Here is a 19,100-nt window from a genome sequence, read left to right on the forward strand (position 1 = left end):
TCTACGGGGATTATTATATACAGACCGCTGTAATCTACGGGGATTATTATATACAGACCGCCGTAATCTACGGGGATTATTATATACACACAGCCATAATCTACGGGGATTATTATATACAGACCGCTGTAATCTACGGGGATTATTATATACAGACCGCTGTAATCTACGGGGATTATTATATACAGACCGCCGTAATCTACGGGGATTATTATATACAGACCGCTGTAATCTACGGGGATTATTATATACAGCTGTAATCTACGGGGATTATTATATACAGACCGCCGTAATCTACGGGGATTATTATATACAGACCGCTGTAATCTACGGGGATTATTATATACAGACCGCCGTAATCTACGGGGATTATTATATACACACAGCCATAATCTACGGGGATTATTATATACAGACCGCTGTAATCTACGGGGATTATTATATACAGACCGCTGTAATCTACGGGGATTATTATATACAGACCGCTGTAATCTACGGGGATTATTATATACAGACCGCCGTAATCTACGGGGATTATTATATACACACAGCCATAATCTACGGGGATTATTATATACAGACCGCTGTAATCTACGGGGATTATTATATACAGACCGCTGTAATCTACGGGGATTATTATATACAGACCGCCGTAATCTACGGGGATTATTATATACAGACCGCTGTAATCTACGGGGATTATTATATACAGCTGTAATCTACGGGGATTATTATATACAGACCGCCGTAATCTACGGGGATTATTATATACAGACCGCCATAATCTACGGGGATTATTATATACAGACCGCCATAATCTACGGGGATTATTATATACAGACCGCCGTAATCTACGGGGATTATTATATACAGACCGCCATAATCTACGGGGATTATTATATACACACACAGCTGTATCCACATTTGGGGGTCCCCCGGTGATACCATTAGTCACATTTGGGGGTCCCCGGGTGATACCATTGGTCACAGATTTGGGGGTCCCCGGGTGATACCATTAGTCACACATTTGGGGGTCCCCGGGGGATACCATTAGTCACACATTTGGGGGTCCCCGGGGGATACCATTAGTCACACATTTGGGGGTCCCCGGTGATACCATTAGTCACACATTTGGGGGTCCCCGGGTGATACCATTAGTCACACATTTGGGGGTCCCCGGGGGATACCATTAGTCACACATTTGGGGGTCCCCGGTGATACCATTAGTCACACATTTGGGGGTCCCCGGGTGATACCATTAGTCACACATTTGGGGGTCCCCGGTGATACCATTAGTCACACATTTGGGGGTCCCCGGGAGATACCATTAGTCACACATTTGGGGGTCCCCGGGTGATACCATTAGTCACACATTTGGGGGTCCCCGGGGGATACCATTAGTCACACATTTGGGGGTCCCCGGGTGATACCATTAGTCACACATTTGGGGGTCCCCGGGGGATACCATTAGTCACACATTTGGGGGTCCCCGGGTGATACCATTAGTCACACATTTGGGGGTCCCCGGGGGATACCATTAGTCACACATTTGGGGGTCCCCGGGGGATACCATTAGTCACATTTGGGGGTCCCCGGGTGATACCATTAGTCACACATTTGGGGGTCCCCGGGGGATACCATTAGTCACACATTTGGGGGTCCCCGGGGGATACCATTAGTCACACATTTGGGGGTCCCCGGGTGATACCATTAGTCACACATTTGGGGGTCCCCGGTGATACCATTAGTCACACATTTGGGGGTCCCCGGGTGATACCATTAGTCACACATTTGGGGGTCCCCGGGGGATACCATTAGTCACACATTTGGGGGTCCCCGGGGGATACCATTAGTCACATTTGGGGGACCCCGGGGGATACCATTAGTCACACATTTGGGGGTCCCCGGGGGATACCATTAGTCACACATTTGGGGGTCCCCGGGGGATACCATTAGTCACACATTTGGGGGTCCCCGGGGGATACCATTAGTCACACATTTGGGGGTCCCCGGGTGATACCATTAGTCACACATTTGGGGGTCCCCGGTGATACCATTAGTCACACATTTGGGGGTCCCCGGGGGATACCATTAGTCACATTTGGGGGTCCCCGGGTGATACCATTAGTCACACATTTGGGGGTCCCCGGGGGATACCATTAGTCACACATTTGGGGGTCCCCGGGGGATACCATTAGTCACACATTTGGGGGTCCCCGGGGGATACCATTAGTCACACATTTGGGGGTCCCCGGGGGATACCATTAGTCACATTTGGGGGACCCCGGGGGATACCATTAGTCACACATTTGGGGGTCCCCGGGTGATACCATTAGTCACACATTTGGGGGTCCCGGGTGATACCATTGGTCACACATTTGGGGGTCCCCGGTGATAACATTAGTCACACATTTGGGGGTCCCCGGGTGATACCATTAGTCACACATTTGGGGGTCCCGGGTGATACCATTGGTCACACATTTGGGGGTCCCCGGGTGATACCATTAGTCACACATTTGGGGGTCCCCGGGGGATACCATTAGTCACACATTTGGGGGTCCCCGGGGGATACCATTAGTCACACATTTGGGGGTCCCCGGGGGATACCATTAGTCACACATTTGGGGGTCCCCGGGTGATACCATTAGTCACACATTTGGGGGTCCCCGGGGGATACCATTAGTCACACATTTGGGGGTCCCCGGGTGATACCATTAGTCACACCTTTGGGGGTCCCCGGGGGATACCATTGGTCACACATTTGGGGGTCCCCGGATTATCACTACTCCTCAGTGGAGCTGCAGTTCCAGCGCTGCCGCCACCAGGGGGAGCTCTCCGCCGCCCGCTCGCCGTCACGTGACTCCGGCCTGGCTCTTCCAGTCTAGGGAGAGGGTAAGATGGCGGCGGATCCGGAGCCTGGCGCCGCCACCTGTGACTGAGCCCCCCGCTCCCCGTCAGCCTCCCCCGGTGCTCCCCGCTCCGCAGCCCCCCGCCCAGCAGCTCCCGCGGCCGCACCATGAGGGGCCGGAGGGGGAGGCCGCCGAAGACGCCATCGCTGCCTCCCGCCGACACGTCCCCGGGCCCAACTGCCGGACTGCGCTCCAGACTGCGGGGGGTGAGCAGCCGGGGCCGCTGGGCGCTGCACGGAGACGCGTCCCCCCCGGCCCGGGGCCGCCGGAGGAGGAGGAAGGCCGCCCCGAGCTCCCGGGGCCGCAGAGGACGAGGAGGCCGCGCCCCCAGCAAGGTGGTGTACGACGACCACGAGAGCGACGACGAGCGCCGCGACCTGGAGGACTTCCCCGAGGAGGCGGACGACATCGACGACGACGACTACCGACACGATCTGGACGACGAGATCGATGACGACGACGCCAGTTACTGCACAGACAGCAGCTTCAGGAGCCACAGCACGTACAGCAGCAGCACCCCGGGTGAGAGAGCGCCGCCTGCCGGGGGGAGAGGAGAGCGCCGCCTGCCGGGGGGAGAGGAGAGCGCCGCCTGCCGGGGGGAGAGGGTGAGAGAGCGCCGCCTGCCGGGGGGAGAGGAGAGCGCCGCCTGCCGGGGGGAGAGGAGAGCGCCGCCTGCCGGGGGGAGAGAGCGCCGCCTGCCGGGGGAGAGGGTGAGCGCCGCCTGCCGGGGGGAGAGGGTGAGAGAGCGCCGCCTGCCGGGGGGAGAGGGTGAGAGAGCGCCGCCTGCCGGGGGGAGAGGGTGAGAGAGCGCCGCCTGCCGGGGGGAGAGGGTGAGAGAGCGCCGCCTGCCGGGGGGAGAGGGGGAGAGAGCGCCGCCTGCCGGGGGGAGAGGGGGAGAGAGCGCCGCCTGCCGGGGGGAGAGGGTGAGAGAGCGCCGCCTGCCGGGGGGAGAGGGGGAGAGAGCGCCGCCTGCCGGGGGGAGAGGAGAGCGCCGCCTGCCGGGGGGAGAGGGGGAGAGAGCGCCGCCTGCCGGGGGGAGAGGGGGAGAGAGCGCCGCCTGCCGGGGGGAGAGGGTGAGAGAGCGCCGCCTGCCGGGGGGAGAGGGTGAGAGAGCGCCGCCTGCCGGGGGGAGAGGGTGAGAGAGCGCCGCCTGCCGGGGGGAGAGGGGGAGAGAGCGCCGCCTGCCGGGGGGAGAGGGGGAGAGCGCCGCCTGCCGGGGGGAGAGGGGGAGAGAGCGCCGCCTGCCGGGGGGAGAGAGCGCCGCCTGCCGGGGGGAGAGGGGGAGAGAGCGCCGCCTGCCGGGGGGAGAGGAGAGCGCCGCCTGCCGGGGGGAGAGGAGAGCGCCGCCTGCCGGGGGGAGAGGGGGAGAGAGCGCCGCCTGCCAGGGGGAGAGAGCGCCGCCTGCCGGGGGGAGAGAGCGCCGCCTGCCGGGGGGAGAGAGCGCCGCCTGCCGGGGGGAGAGGGGGAGAGAGCGCCGCCTGCCGGGGGGAGAGGGGGAGAGAGCGCCGCCTGCCGGGGGGAGAGGGCGCCGCCTGCCGGGGGGAGAGGGTGAGAGAGCGCCGCCTGCCGGGGGGAGAGGGTGAGAGAGCGCCGCCTGCCGGGGGGAGAGGGGGAGAGAGCGCCGCCTGCCGGGGGGAGAGGGGGAGAGAGCGCCGCCTGCCGGGTGAGAGAGCGCCGCCTGCCGGGGGGAGAGGAGAGCGCCGCCTGCCGGGGGGAGAGGGGGAGAGAGCGCCGCCTGCCGGGGGGAGGGGGGAGAGAGCGCCGCCTGCCGAGGGGAGAGAGCGCCGCCTACCGGGGGAGAGGGGAGAGCGCCGCCTGCCAGGGGGGGAGAGCGCCGCCTACTGGGGAGAGGGTGAGAGCGCCGCCTAGTGAGGGGAGAGGGCGCCGCCTGCCGGGGGAGAGGGTGAGCGCCGCCTGCCGGGGGAGAGGGTGAGCGCCGCCTGCCGGGGGAGAGGGTGAGCGCCGCCTGCCAGGGGGAGAGAGCGCCGCCTAGTGGGGGGAGAGGGTGAGCGCCGCCTGCCAGGGGGAGAGAGCGCCACCTACGGGGGGAGAGGGTGAGCGCCGCCTGCCAGGGTGAGAGAGCGCCACCTACGGGGGGAGAGGGTGAGAGAGCGCCGCCTGCCGGGGGGAGAGGGGAGAGAGCGCCGCCTGCCGGGGGGAGAGGGGAGAGAGCGCCGCCTGCCGGGGGGAGAGGGGAGAGAGCGCCGCCTGCCGGGGGGAGAGGGGAGAGAGCGCCGCCTGCCGGGGGGAGAGGGGAGGGCGCCGCCTACTGGGGAGAGAGGGAGGGAGATCGCCACCTGCCGGGGGGAGAGGGGAGAGCGCCGCCTGCCGGGGGGAGAGGGGAGAGCGCCGCCTGCCGGGGGGAGAGGAGAGAGCGCCGCCTGCCGGGGAGAGAGAGCGCCGCCTACCGGGGGGAGAGGAGAGAGCGCCGCCTGCCAGGGGGAGAGAGCGCCGCCTGCCGGGAGGAGAGGGTGCCGCCTGCCGGTGAGAGAGAGCGCCGCCTACCGGGGGGAGAGGAGAGAGCGCCGCCTGCCGGGGGGAGAGGGGAGTGCGCCACCTGCTGGGAGAGGGGAGAGCGCCACCTGCTGGGGGGGGAGAGGGGAGAGCGCCGCCTGCCGGGGACAGTGGGGAGAGCGCCGCCTGCCGAGGGGAGAGCGCCGCCTGCCGGGGGGAGAGGAGAGAGCGCCGCCTGCCGGGGGGGAGAGGGGAGAGCGCCGCCTGCCGGAGAGGAGAGAGCGCCGCCTGCCGGGGGAGAGGAGAGAGCGCCGCCTGCCGGGGGAGAGGAGAGAGAGCGCCATCTAACGGGGGAGAGGGTGAGAGAGCGACATCTAACGGGGGAGAGGGTGAGAGAGCGCCGCCTACTGGGGGTCGAGGGGAGATTTCCGCCTAACGGGGGGAGAGGGCGCCGCCTACCGGGGGGGAGAGTGGGAGAGAGCGCCGCCTACCGGAGGGAGAGGGTAGAAAGCCTCCTACCGGGAGGAGGGGGGGGAGCGCCGCCTACCGGGGAGAGGGTGAGAGCGCCGCCTACCAGGGGGAGAGGGAGAGAGCGCCGTCTGCCGGAGGGAGAGGGTAGAGAGCAGTCTACCGGGGGGAGAGAGCGCCGTCTACCGGGGGGAGTGGGGAGAAAGCCGCCTACCGGGGGGGAGAGCGCCGCCTACCGGGGGGAGAGGGGAGAGCGCCGCCTACCGGGGGGGGGGGGGGAGAGGGTGAGAGAGCGCCATCTGCCAGAGGAGGGAGCGGCACCTGCCTGGGGGGGGCGATAGTGAAGAGAGTGACACCTTTCTGTGGTTAAAGTATGAAGAGAGCGCCACCTTCAAGGGGGGTGAAGAGAGGGAGAGCGCGCCGCCTACCGGGGGTGAAGAGATGGAGAGAGCGCCACCTACCGAAGGGAGAGGGAGAGCGCCGCCTGCTGGGGGGAGAAGGGGAGAGAGCGCTGCCTGTCGGGGGGAAGAGCGCTTCCTGCCGGGGTGAGAGGGGAGGGAGCGCCACCTGCCGGGGTAGAGGCAGAGAGCGCCGCCTGCCGGGGGGAGAGGGGAGAGAGCTCCTCCTGCCAGGGTAAGAGAGCCCCACGTACCGGGGGGAGAGCGCCGCCTGCCGGGGGGAGAGGGGAGAGAGCGCCGCCTGCCGGGGGGAGGGGGAGAGAGAGCGCCGCCTGCCGGGGGGAGGGGGAGAGAGAGCGCCGCCTGCAAGGGGGAAAGGGGAGGGAGCGCCGCCTGCCGTGAGGGAGAGCGCCGCCTACCAAGGGGAGAGTGCACCACCTGCCGGGGGGGGAAAGGGGGGAGCGCCGCCTACCGAGGGAGAGAGTGCCGCCTGCCGGGGGGAAAGAGCACCGCATACCGAGGGGAGAGTGCGCCGCCTGCTGGAGGAAGAGTAGAGAGAGTGCGCCGCCTGCCAGGGGGAGAGGGGGAGAGAGTGCCGCCTGCTGGGGGTTAGAGAGCCCCGCCTGCCGGGGGAGAGGGGGAGGGAGAGCGCCACCTGCCGGGGGTTAGAGAGCACTGCCTGCCGAGGGGGAGGGAGAGAGCTGCCTGCCGGGGGGAGTGGGGGAGGGAGAGGGGGATGGAGAGCGCCGCCTGCTAGGGGGAGAGGAGCAAAAGTGCGCCGTCTGCCGGGTGAGAGTGGAGAGAGCGCCACCTGCTGGGTAGGTGAAGCGAGGGAGTGGGCGCCGCCTGCCAGGACGGAGAAAGGAGCAGTAATATTATTATCCTCCAGGTGAGAGGTGGTAATGTTGTTATCCTCCAGATGAGGGGCGGTAATATTATTATCCTCCAGGTGAGGGGTGGTAATGTGATTATCCTCCAGGTGAGGGGCGGTAATGTGATTATCCTCCAGGTGAGGGGCGGTAATGTGATTATTCTCCAGGTAAGGGGCGGTAATATGATTATCCTCCAGGTGAGGGGCGGTAATATGATTATCCTCCAGGTGAGGGGCGGTAATGTGATTATCCTCCAGGTGAGGGGCGGTAATATGATTATCCTCCAGGTGAGGGGCGGTAATATGATTATTCTCCAGGTAAGGGGCGGTAATATGATTATTCTCCAGGTAAGGGGCGGTAATGTGATTATCCTCCAGGTGAGGGGCGGTAATGTGATTATCCTCCAGGTGAGGGGCGGTAATATGATTATCCTCCAGGTGAGGGGCGGTAATATGATTATCCTCCAGGTGAGGGGCGGTAATGTGATTATCCTCCAGGTGAGGGGCGGTAATATGATTATTCTCCAGGTAAGGGGCGGTAATGTGATTATCCTCCAGGTGAGGGGCGGTAATATGATTATCCTCCAGGTGAGGGGCGGTAATATGATTATTCTCCAGGTGAGGGGCGGTAATGTGATTATTCTCCAGGTAAGGGGCGGTAATATGATTATCCTCCAGGTGAGGGGCGGTAATATGATTATCCTCCAGGTGAGGGGCGGTAATGTGATTATCCTCCAGGTGAGGGGCGGTAATGTGATTATCCTCCAGGTGAGGGACGGTAATATGATTATCCTCCAGGTGAGGGGCGGTAATATGATTATTCTCCAGGTGAGGGGCGGTAATATGATTATCCTCCAGGTGAGGGGTGGTGTCACGGATCCCTCTCCGTGCTGTCACTAATTTGTCACATACCCGCTCTTAGCACGTGACTTGGGGTTGTGCCTGCAAGGGTTAATCTATCTCCCCACTCTCAGTCCAACATTCAACCTCTGTCCTATGCTGTAATGGGAGCACAAATCACACACCGACCCAGGCCACACACCCGCTCATACACGCTGCCACCACTCACCGAATACACGGGCGATGAGCCCCGGAAATATTACTAATACTGTCTACCACTCATAAGGCTCACACACCTTAGGCTATGGATTCTTTAGAACATACAAGGTTCAACTTGTTAAAGTTTTATACTTTAATACAAAAAGTACAGTAAAGAAAAAGATACAAAAATATGGTAATAAAAAGACATACAGGTATGCAAAACAGTATAAAATAAACAGGAGAAAACTTACAGAAATAGCTAACTTTGTAGTCTGCTACTGCTCCCTGAGGGGGGGGAATAGAGACTGGATCACATCAGCTTCCCAGGCTGCCCTCACATGTGAACAATTTTGAATGTATACAAGCCAAATTTATAGAGTCAAGGCCCCGTCACACTTAGCGACGCTAAAGCGATCCCGACAACGATACGACCTGTCAGGGATCGTTGCTGCGTCGCTATGTGGTCGCTGGTGAGATGTCAAACAGTGAGATCTTCCCAACGACGCAGCAGCGATGCGGCGACCTGTACAACGATGTCGTTGGTTGTTGTGACCCTGTCACATGGCAGCTATTATGACGATTCAGACCTCGATGAGGGACGTCCTGTGTGACGTTGTAGTCAACGAGGTCGTTGGTAAGGTGTCAAACACAGCGATGTGTGCTACCCAGCGGGACCTCAACGATCAAAAAAAGGTCCAGGCCATTCTGACACGACCAGCGATCTCACAGCAGGGTCGGGTCGCTGCTACGTGTCACACATAGCGAGATCGCTACTGAGGTCGCTGTTGCGTCACAAAACTTGCGACTCAGCAGCGATCTCGCTAGCGACCTCGCTTAGTGTGACGGGGGCTTCACCCTGGAGGTCAGATTTCTAGACGAGCCCCTCAAGTTGATATTCTAATTGCTTGTTTTTGATTGGACCACGGCCGCGCCCCCAATGAATATATTAGGGTATGTGCACACGTCCGGATTTCTTGCAGAAATTTCCTGAAGAAAACCGGAAATTTTCTGCAAGAAATCCGCATTTTATTTTTTTTTTGCGCTTTTTCCCGTTTTTTTTTGCGTTTTTTTAGCATTCTGCAAACGTAATTAGCTTGCAGAATGCTAAAGTTTTCCAAGCGATCTGTAGCATCGCTTGGAAAACTGACAAGTTGGTCACTCTTGTCAAACATAGCGTTTGACAAGTGTGACCAACTTGTTACTATAGATGCAGCTTATGCAGCATCTATAGTAAAAGATAGAATGTTTAAAAATAATTAAAAAAATAAAATAATGGTTATACTCACCCAGACGATCTCCTCAGCGGCGTCCGTTCCTATAGATGCCGGTGTGGTTCAGGACCTGTGATGACGTCGCGGCTTGTGATTGGTCGCGTGAGTCACATGAGCGGTCACGCGACCAATCACAAGACAGTGACGTCATCACAGGTCCTGAACCACACCATCTATAGGAACGGAAGATAGAGCATACACCGGAGAGGCGGGAACACTTCGGGGGCCATCAGAGGGTGAGTATAGGACTATTTTTTATTTTAATTCTTTTTTTTGACCAATTATATGGTGCCCAGTCCGTGGAGGAGAGTCTCCTCCACCCTGGGTACCAACCGCACATAATCTGTTTACTTCCCGCATGGTGTGCACAGCCCCGTGCGGGAAGTAAGCAGATCATTGCACTCCTAGGTGTGCGGAATCCCCGCAATTCTGCATTTTTAATGAACATGTTGCTTTTTTTTCCGCGATGCGATTTTTTCGCTGAAAAAAATCGCAACATTTGCACAAAAAATGCGGAACACACTGAAAATAATAGGAGGCATATGTAAGCGTTTTTTTCGCGTTTTTATAGCGAAAAAAACGTGGAAAATCCTGAACGTGTGCACATGGCCTTATTTTCTCTGAGATTGTTTGTGTAAAGCTTCCCACAGATAGTGTCAGGCTGTAATTGACATCTCTCTTCAAAGAGCTAGGTGGTGTCAAGTGTTCCCTTTCTTCTTGGCTTCTAGCAGGACTCCCTGGTGAGATTGGAGACAGAAGTCGGCTGTCTCAGGAAGATACATATTAACACCTGGGTGAGACCTGCAGCCTTCAGGACAGATGTTACATTATTACTAGTCAGACAATAAACCTATACATGGTTCACTGCACACATGTATATCTATACATATTTCACTACAGGCGGTAATATTATTGTCCTCCTGGTGAGGGGCGGTAATAGATTATCCTCCAGGTGAGGGGCGGTAATATGATTATCCTCCAGGTGAGGGGCGGTAATATGATTATCCTCCAGGTGAGGGGCAGTAATATGATTATCCTCCAGGTGAGGGGCGGTAATATGATTATCCTCCAGGTGGTTACCCTGGTTACCATCGTAAATGTAAAAAAAAAAAAACAGTACATACTCACATTCCGGTGTCCGTCAGGTCCCTTGCCGTCTGCTTCCCGCACTGACTGACTGCCGGCCGTAAAGTGAAAGCACAGCGGTGACGTCACCGCTGTGCTGTGCTTTCACTTTACGGCCGGCAGTCAGTCAGTGCGGGAAGCAGACGGCAAGGGACCTGACGGACACCGGAATGTGAGTATGTGTGTGGTTTTTTTTACATTTACGATGGCAACCAGGGTAAACATCAGGTTACTAAGCGCAGCCCTGTGCTTAGTAACCCGATGTTTACCCTGGTTACCCGGGGACTTCGGCATCGTTGGTCGCTGGAGAGCGGTCTGTGTGACAGCTCCCCAGCGATCACACAACGACTTACCAACGATCACGGCCAGGTCGTATCGCTGGTCGTGATCGTTGGTAAATCGTTTTGTGAGACGGTACCCTTAGTATCTGTCCTAGGCTGCAGCTCTTCACAAAGGTCATGACCTATGTTATCCTGAGATAAGACAGTCTTCCTAGTCTCACCCCAGGGGCATGTCCTGAACATGCACAAGTGGAAACATTTCACACCTTCTGACTCTTTTGAACAGACACACAGATTGCAGCAAGACACTATTTACTATGAGAAAGGTCACACAAATAGGTTCAAAGAAAAATAATGTATTCAATGGTAAAATAGCCAGGATGCAGTCACAAACCAAGGATTAGAATATTAACCTGAGAGGCTGGTCTAGAAATCTGACCTCCAGGTTGACTCTATAAATTAGGCCTTTGTGCATAGAAAGCTGTTCACAGATTGAGGGGCAGCCAAGCTGATGTGAGCCATTCCATATTCACTCCCCCCTCAGGGAGCAGAATGCCGGACTGCAAAGTTTAGATATTTCTGTAAGTGTTCTCCCTTTATTTTTATAACTATTTTGCATATTGGTATGTCACTTTTTATTTCCATATATTTTTATTCTTTTTTACTGTAAGCACTGTACCTTTTCTATTAAAGCTTAAAACTTTAATAAGTTTGAACCTTGTATGCTCTAAAGAATCCATAGCCTTAGAGTGTGTGAGCCTTATGAGTGACAGACAGTAGTAGTAATATTTCCAGGACTCATCGCCCGTGTATTCGGTGAGTGGTGGCAGCGTGTACGAGCGGGTGTGTGGCCTGGGTCGGTGTGTGATTTGTGCTACCATTACAGCATAGGACAGAGGTTGAATGCTGGACTGAGAGTTTGAGATAGATTAACCCTTGCAGGCACAACCCCAAGTCATGTGCTGAGAAACGGGTACGTGACAGGCGGTAATACTTTTATCTCCCAGGTGAGGGGCGGTAATATTATCGTCCTTCAGGTTAGGGGCGGTATTATCCTCCAGTCTTTCACCTCCTCCTCACTGTCTTCCTCGCTCTGCTCTTCCTCGCTCTGCTCTTCCTCGCTCGCCCCGTCTTCCTCCTCTTCCTGCCTGAGCTCTCTATGTGATGGCCCCCATACACCGGAGCTGCTCTTTAACTCCTCGTAGCATATCAGGGTTTTCTCTTGTTTTCATTTTGGTCCTTTGCTTTTTGTGACTTTTTTCTTCCTCTTTTCACAGGACGAAGGAAAACCCGTGTGCATCGTCCGCGCTCGCCGATCTTCGAGGAGAAGGACCTTCCCCCGCTGACATTGCCCAAGTCTTCAGAAGACCTGCTGCTACCGAGCGAGCACCTGATGGACGTGATCGCCGTGTACGAGGTGCTGAGGACCTTCGGGATGGTGCTGCGACTCTCCCCTTTCCGCTTTGAGGACTTCTGTGCGGCTCTGATGAGCCAGGAGCAGTGCACCCTGATGGCCGAGATGCACATCGCCCTCCTAAAGGCAGTCCTGCGGGAGGAGGACACCTCCAATACCACCTTCGGCCCAGCCGACCTGAAGGACAGTGTGAACTCCACCTTGTACTTCATAGACGGCATGACGTGGCCAGAGGTTCTGCGGGTGTACTGCGAGAGCGACCAGGAGTACCAGCACGTGTTGCCGTGCCAGGAGACGGACGACTACCCCTATGGACCCATCCAGAGCAAAGTGCAGGTTCTGCTCTTTCTGGTGGATCAGTTTCTAACCACGAACATGGCACGCGAGGAGTTAATGTCGGAGGGCGTCATCCAGTATGACGACCACTGCCGGGTGTGTCACAAACTGGGTGACTTGCTTTGCTGTGAGACGTGCTCGGCGGTCTACCACCTGGAGTGCGTGAAGCCGCCCCTGGTGGAGGTCCCGGAGGACGAGTGGCAATGTGAGGTGTGTGTGGCCCACAAGGTGTCCGGCGTCAACGACTGCGTCGCCGAGATCCAGAAGAACAAGCCGTACATAAGACACGAGCCCATCGGATACGACCGGCACCGGAGGAAGTACTGGTTCCTCAACAGGCGGATCATCATGTAAGTGGCGGTGGCCTCCGAGGGGCGTCCCTGGTGGCGGTGGCCTTCGAGAGGCGTCCCTGGTGGCGGTGGCCCCCGAGGGGCGTCCCTGGTGGCGGTGGCCCCCGAGGGGCGCCCCTGGTGGCCCCCGAGGGGCGCCCCTGGTGGCCCCCGAGGGGCGCCCCTGGTGGCGGTGGACCCCGAGGGGCGCCCCTGGTGGCGGTGGCCCCCGAGGGGCGCCCCTGGTGGCGGTCCTCGGTACTGTGGCTTACATGGGACTTCACATGTCTCCCGTCTGCAGAGAAGAAAACTCTGAGAAGGAGAAGAAGATCTGGTATTACAGCTCGCGGCCTCAGCTGGAGGAGTTACTGGAGCAACTGGACCGGACGCAGTATGAGGCCGACCTGTGCAAGACGCTGGACGACCTGCGGGAAGAAATCCACCGACACATGGACATCACTGAGGAGCTGACCAGCAAAGCCCGGGGCAACAACCGCTCTTACCTGTCTGTGGTGAACGGTAAGGGTCGGGATGGAGGGTAACCCGGGGATGAGAGTCTGGGGTCTCCCACTGCCGTCTCACTTCTCTGTCTCTTTAGAGGAAATTATGGAGCGGCTGAAACCTAAACTTGATGTAGCAGAGCCGAGCAAACTGGCAGCTGAGGGAGAGAAGCCGGAAAGTGCCTCCGAGGGGGAGAGCAAGGAGACCACCGAGACAGGAGAGAAGGGTCCAGCCGGAGGTGAGACTCACCTGGTGGGAGGTGGTCTGGCCTACATGTACTCATAGTGTGCCGCTCTTATTACAGAGAGCGCTGAGGCCAAAAACAGCAGCACAGAGGAATCAGCAACCACTGATGACTGCAAAGCCACAGATGGAGACCCCGAGAAGTCTTCGGCCGCAGAAGAGAAGACTGCAGAGCCAGCAACGTCTGCAGGTACGTGTCGTATGATGGGTTCCGTGTATATGTGTGGTCACAATTGCCCTCCTGCAGGTACTTGTGCACGTGGGGGCCGTGTATGTATACGGTGGTCACCCCTGTCCTGTGGGGGTACTGCTGGATACTGTGTGTGTGTGTGTGTGTGTGTGTGTGTGTGTGTGTGTGTGTGTGTGTGTGTGTGTGTGTATATATATATATATATATATATATATATATATTTTTTTTTTTTTTACCCATATACTACAGGGGAGGACACTATACGTACGTACATACATTAGGGGAGGACACTGTATCCATTTTTGGGGTTTGTGTGAAATTATCTACAATTTTTCTCAGTTTTTTGTGTTGTATCAATAAACGCAAAGGAAATAAACCGGAGGATAAGAAACGCATGGGATTGTGATAATGTTCTGGGGGGGTACGTCATCTTCTGGAGCAATTTCAGGGGTGCCAAAACTTTCAGCCATGACTGTATGTGAGTATACTGGGTGGTCACCTCTGTTGTCCTGCCTTCTCAGACCTCTCAGAAGCTGCCGCTTGTCCCCCTGCGCCACAGTCAGAAGACAGCCCTGCGCCTGATCAGCCGGGGGATAGACCCCTGAAGCAGGAGGACACTGGTGAGTTTGCTGATGGGGTCCCGCCCCCCCGGATATATCCTGTATATCGCTGCAGCTCTACTTTTGTATTTTTAGAACCTGGGGACTGTAAGTTGGAGAAGAGCTGTCCAGAGGCGGCGGACCCCCAGTGTCCGGGGCGGACCCCTTCCAGGATCGTGACGCGGCTGCGGAACCCCGACAGCAAGTTAAGTCTGCAGAGGAGTCTCCGGTGCGGAGCCGCCGTCCAGGAGGCTAATAAGATTTATAAGGAAGGAAGCGAGGTTTGTGTTCTGCGCCGGCCCCCGAGGACGCCCGCGGCTCTGTGCTTTCTTCTCTCTGTGGTGACGGATCTTGTGGACCCCGAGGTTTGCTGCTTTCGTTACGATGGTGGCGTCCTACAACATAAGGATGATTCTCTGTGTTTTTCTACTTACTAAGGTCCGAGTTCCCCAAGACTGCGCACTGGGGTGTCGGAGTCGCCTGGCTCAGATGGCCCATCGGCCCGCTCACCCTAATTACTCGCCCTCGCTTTATCCCTACAGGTGTTGGTGGTGAATTCTCAGGGGGAGATCTCCCGACTCAGCACCAGGAAGGACGTGGTCATGAGGGGCTTCACCAGTGGTCACTTCAAGCTGGGGCAGGAGGGCAAGTACCGCACGTACCACAACCAGTACTCCACCAACTCGTACGCCCTGAACAAGCACCAGCACCGCGAGGACCATGACAAGAGGCGCCATCTGGGACACAAGTTCTGCCTCTCACCCATTGGGGAGTTCAAGTGGAATGGCTCCGTCCACGGCTCCAAGGTGCTGACCATCTCCACCCTGAGGCTGACCATTGTCCAGCTGGAGAGCAGCGTGCCCGCGCCCTTCCTCCACCCAAACTGGGCCTCGCACAGGTAACTGTGGCCTTGGGCGGCTGATGGACCTCGGGCTGGTATCGGGGTCTCGCCCAAGTTAACGGGATTCGGGCGTGTGACTGGCATACGGGCAGGTTATAGCTTTGGACGTGTGACTTGGATTCGGGCGTGTGATGGGGCCTCGGGCGGGTAACAGGCTTCGGGCGCGTGACTGGGATTCGGGCGCGTGACTGGGATTCGGGTTCGTGACTGGGCCTTGGGCGGGTAACAGACATCGGACATGTGACTGGGATTCGGGAGGGTAACGAGCCTCTTTCCCTGGTAGCAGGTGATATGATAGCAGTGTGCCACTTGCAGGTCAAATTGGATTAAGGCAGTGCAGATGTGCAGCAAGCCCCGGGAGTTCGCGCTGGCGCTGGCCATCCTGGAGTGCGCCATTAAGCCTGTGGTCATGCTACCCATCTGGAAGGATTCTCTAGGGCACACAAGGTCAGTCCACCAGACCCCGCAGGTGACGCACGCTCATATCTGTGGTCTGCGGTCCTGGCTGACCACCACTCGTTCTCAGGTTACGGAGAATGACCTCCATGGAAAGAGAAGAAAAGGACAAAGTGAAGAAGAAGGAGCGGAAGCAGGAGGAGGAGGAAACCATGCAGCAGGCAACCTGGGTGAAGTACACCTTCCCCATAAAGCACCAGGTATGGTGGTCCGCGCCCTTTCCCATGGAGGTCCAACGCCCCCACCTCTGGTGGTCCATGTCCCAGACACGTGACCGTCCGCTGCTTGTTTCAGGTCTGGAAGCAGAAGGGGGAGGAGTACCGGGTGACTGGTTACGGGGGCTGGAGCTGGATCAGTAAGACCCACGTCCATCGCTTCCTGCCGCGGCTTCCGGGTAACACCAACGTCAACTACCGGAAGATGCTGGGTGAGTGACAGAGTGTACGCCGTACACTGCAGTGACCTGTATGTACTGGGGGGCACTAACGGCCCAACCTTCATCTCTGTGCAGCTGAAAAAACGGAAAGTGCGATGGAGGAAGAAAGCGGCGACAAGATCAAGGCAGAACCTGACAGAGACAGAACCGTGGAGGAGGACAAGCGTAAGGACCAAAGCGGAGCGACGGAACCGGCGGAGGAGGACTCTGCAGAGAGAGGTGTGTGTATACCGGGACTCCTGCTCTGAGCGGAGCGGTACCATACCAGGACTCCTGCTCTGCATGGAGCGGCGCGTGTATACAGGGAATTCTGCTCTCCTCGGAGCAGTGTGTGTATACCAGGACTCCTGCTCTGCATGGAGCGGCGCGTGTATACAGGGAATCCTGCTCTCCTCGGAGCAGTGTGTGTATACCAGGACTCCTGCTCTGCATGGAGCGGCACGTGTATACAGGGAATCCTGCTCTCCTCGGAGCAGTGTGTGTATACCAGGACTCCTGCTCTGCATGGAGCGGCGCGTGGTATACAGGGTATCCTGCTCTCCTCGGAGCAGTGTGTGTATACCAGGACTCCTGCTCTGCATGGAGCTGCGCGTGTATACAGGGAATCCTGCTCTCCTCGGAGCAGTGTGTGTATACCAGGACTCCTGCTCTGCATGGAGCGGCACGTGTATACAGGGAATCCTGCTCTCCTCGGATCAGTGTGTGTATACCAGGACTCCTGCTCTGCATGGAGCGGTGCGTGTATACAGGGAATCCTGCTCTCCTCAGAGCAGTGTGTGTATACCAGGACTCCTGCTCTGCATGGAGCGGCGCGTGTATACAGGGAATCCTGCTCTCCTCGGAGCAGTGTGTGTATACCAGGACTCCTGCTCTGCATGGAGCGGCACGTGTATACAGGGAATCCTGCTCTCCTCGGAGCAGTGTGTGTATTCCAGGACTCCTGCTCTGCATGGAGCGGCACGTGTATACAGGGAATCCTGCTCTCCTCGGAGCAGTGTGTGTATACCAGGACTCCTGCTCTGCATGGAGCGGTGCGTGTATACAGGGAATCCTGCTCTCCTCGGATCAGTGTGTGTATACCAGGACTCCTGCTCTGCATGGAGCGGTGCGTGTATACAGGGAATCCTGCTCTCCTCAGAGCAGTGTGTGTATACCAGGACTCCTGCTCTGCATGGAGCGGCGCGTGTATACAGGGAATCCTGCTCTCCTCGGAGCAGTGTGTATACCAGGACTCCTGCCCTGCATGGAGCGGTGCGTGTATACAGGGAATCCTGCTCTCCTCGGAGCAGTGTGTGTATACCAGGACTCCTGCTCTGCATGGAGCGGCGCGTGTATACAGGGAATCCTGCTCTCCTCGGAGCAGTGTGTGTATACCAGGACTCCTGCTCTGCATGGAGCGGCGCGTGTATACAGGGAATCCTGCTCTCCTCAGAGCAGTGTGTGTATACCAGGACTCCTGCTCTGCATGGAGCGGCGCGTGTATACAGGGAATTCTGCTCTCCTCGGAGCAGTGTGTGTATACCAGGACTCCTGCTCTGCATGGAGCGGCGCGTGTATACAGGGAATCCTGCTCTCCTCGGAGCAGTGTGTGTATACCAGGACTCCTGCCCTGCATGGAGCGGTGCGTGTATACAGGGAATCCTGCTCTCCTCGGAGCAGTGTGTGTATACCAGGACTCCTGCTCTGCATGGAGCGGTGCGTGTATACAGGGAATCCTGCTCTCCTCGGAGCAGTGTGTATACCAGGACTCCTGCCCTGCATGGAGCGGCGCGTGTATACAGGGAATCCTGCTCTCCTCGGAGCAGTGTGTGTATACCAGGACTCCTGCTCTGCATGGAGCGGTGCGTGTATACAGGGAATCCTGCTCTCCTCGGAGCAGTGTGTGTATACCAGGACTCCTGCTCTGCATGGAGCGGTGCGTGTATACAGGGAATCCTGCTCTCCTCGGAGCAGTGTGTATACCAGGACTCCTGCTCTGCATGGAGCGGCGCGTGGTATACAGGGAATCCTGCTCTCCTCGGAGCAGTGTGTATACCAGGACTCCTGCCCTGCATGGAGCGGCGCGTGTATACAGGGAATCCTGCTCTCCTCGGAGCAGTGTGTGTGTATACCAGGACTCCTGCCCTGCATGGAGCGGCGCGTGTATACAGGGAATCCTGCTCTCCTCGGAGCAGTGTGTATACCAGGACTCCTGCTCTGCATGGAGCGGCGCGTATATACAGAGAATCCTGCTCTCCTCGGAGCAGTGTGTGTATACCAGGACTCCTGCTCTGCATGGAGCGGCGCGTGTATACAGGGAATTCTGCTCTTCTCGGAGCAGTGTGTGTGTATACCAGGACTCCTGCTCTGCATGGAGCGGTGCGTGTATACAGGGAATCCTGCTCTCCTCGGAGCAGTGTGTGTATACCAGGACTCCTGCTCTGCATGGAGCGGCGCGTGTATACAGGGAATCCTGCTCTCCTCGGAGCAGTGTGTATACCAGGACTCCTGCTCTGCATGGAGCGGTGCGTGTATACAGGGAATCCTGCTCTCCTCGGAGCAGTGTGTGTATACCAGGACTCCTGCTCTGCATGGAGCGGCGCGTGTATACAGGGAATCCTGCTCTCCTCGGAGCAGTGTGTGTATACCAGGACTCCTGCCCTGCATGGAGCGGTGCGTGTACACAGGGAATCCTGCTCTCCACGGAGCAGTGTGTGTGTATACCAGGACTCCTGCTCTGCATGGAGCGGCGCGTGTATACAGGGAATCCTGCTCTCCTCGGAGCAGTGTGTATGCCATGACTCCTGCTCTGCATGGAGCGGTGCGTGTATACAGGGAATCCTGCTCTCCTCGGAGCAGTGTGTGTATACCAGGACTCCTACTCTGCATGGAGCGGTG

At 57.7% G+C, this 19,100-nt stretch overlaps 1 protein-coding gene across 8 annotated transcripts in view; it reads left to right on the forward strand.

The window, feature by feature from the left end:
• Positions 1 to 2,820: 2,820 nt before the first annotated feature.
• Positions 2,821 to 19,100, forward strand: part of BPTF (bromodomain PHD finger transcription factor) — a 37,515-nt gene continuing 21,235 nt past the window's right edge. For 3 of the 8 annotated variants that reach the window (XM_077254699.1, XM_077254700.1, XM_077254703.1), the window contains exons 1-12: positions 2,821 to 3,431; positions 12,096 to 12,918; positions 13,199 to 13,416; positions 13,496 to 13,636; positions 13,703 to 13,831; positions 14,353 to 14,451; positions 14,527 to 14,711; positions 14,973 to 15,328; positions 15,647 to 15,778; positions 15,858 to 15,987; positions 16,082 to 16,214; positions 16,299 to 16,442. In XM_077254699.1, the coding sequence (XP_077110814.1) occupies positions 3,017 to 3,431; positions 12,096 to 12,918; positions 13,199 to 13,416; positions 13,496 to 13,636; positions 13,703 to 13,831; positions 14,353 to 14,451; positions 14,527 to 14,711; positions 14,973 to 15,328; positions 15,647 to 15,778; positions 15,858 to 15,987; positions 16,082 to 16,214; positions 16,299 to 16,442 (2,905 nt within the window). In that variant the 5' untranslated portion in view covers positions 2,821 to 3,016. Of the gene's footprint in view, positions 3,432 to 12,095; positions 12,919 to 13,198; positions 13,417 to 13,495; positions 13,637 to 13,702; positions 13,832 to 14,352; positions 14,452 to 14,526; positions 14,712 to 14,970; positions 15,329 to 15,646; positions 15,779 to 15,857; positions 15,988 to 16,081; positions 16,215 to 16,298; positions 16,443 to 19,100 lie in introns of all 8 variants that reach the window. The other 5 variants (XM_077254704.1, XM_077254707.1, XM_077254705.1 and 2 more) reach the window with 3 other exon arrangements.

The sequence above is a fragment of the Ranitomeya variabilis genome, chromosome 4, assembly GCF_051348905.1.
Source record: "Ranitomeya variabilis isolate aRanVar5 chromosome 4, aRanVar5.hap1, whole genome shotgun sequence".
In the NCBI taxonomy this organism is placed as follows: domain Eukaryota; kingdom Metazoa; phylum Chordata; class Amphibia; order Anura; family Dendrobatidae; genus Ranitomeya; species Ranitomeya variabilis.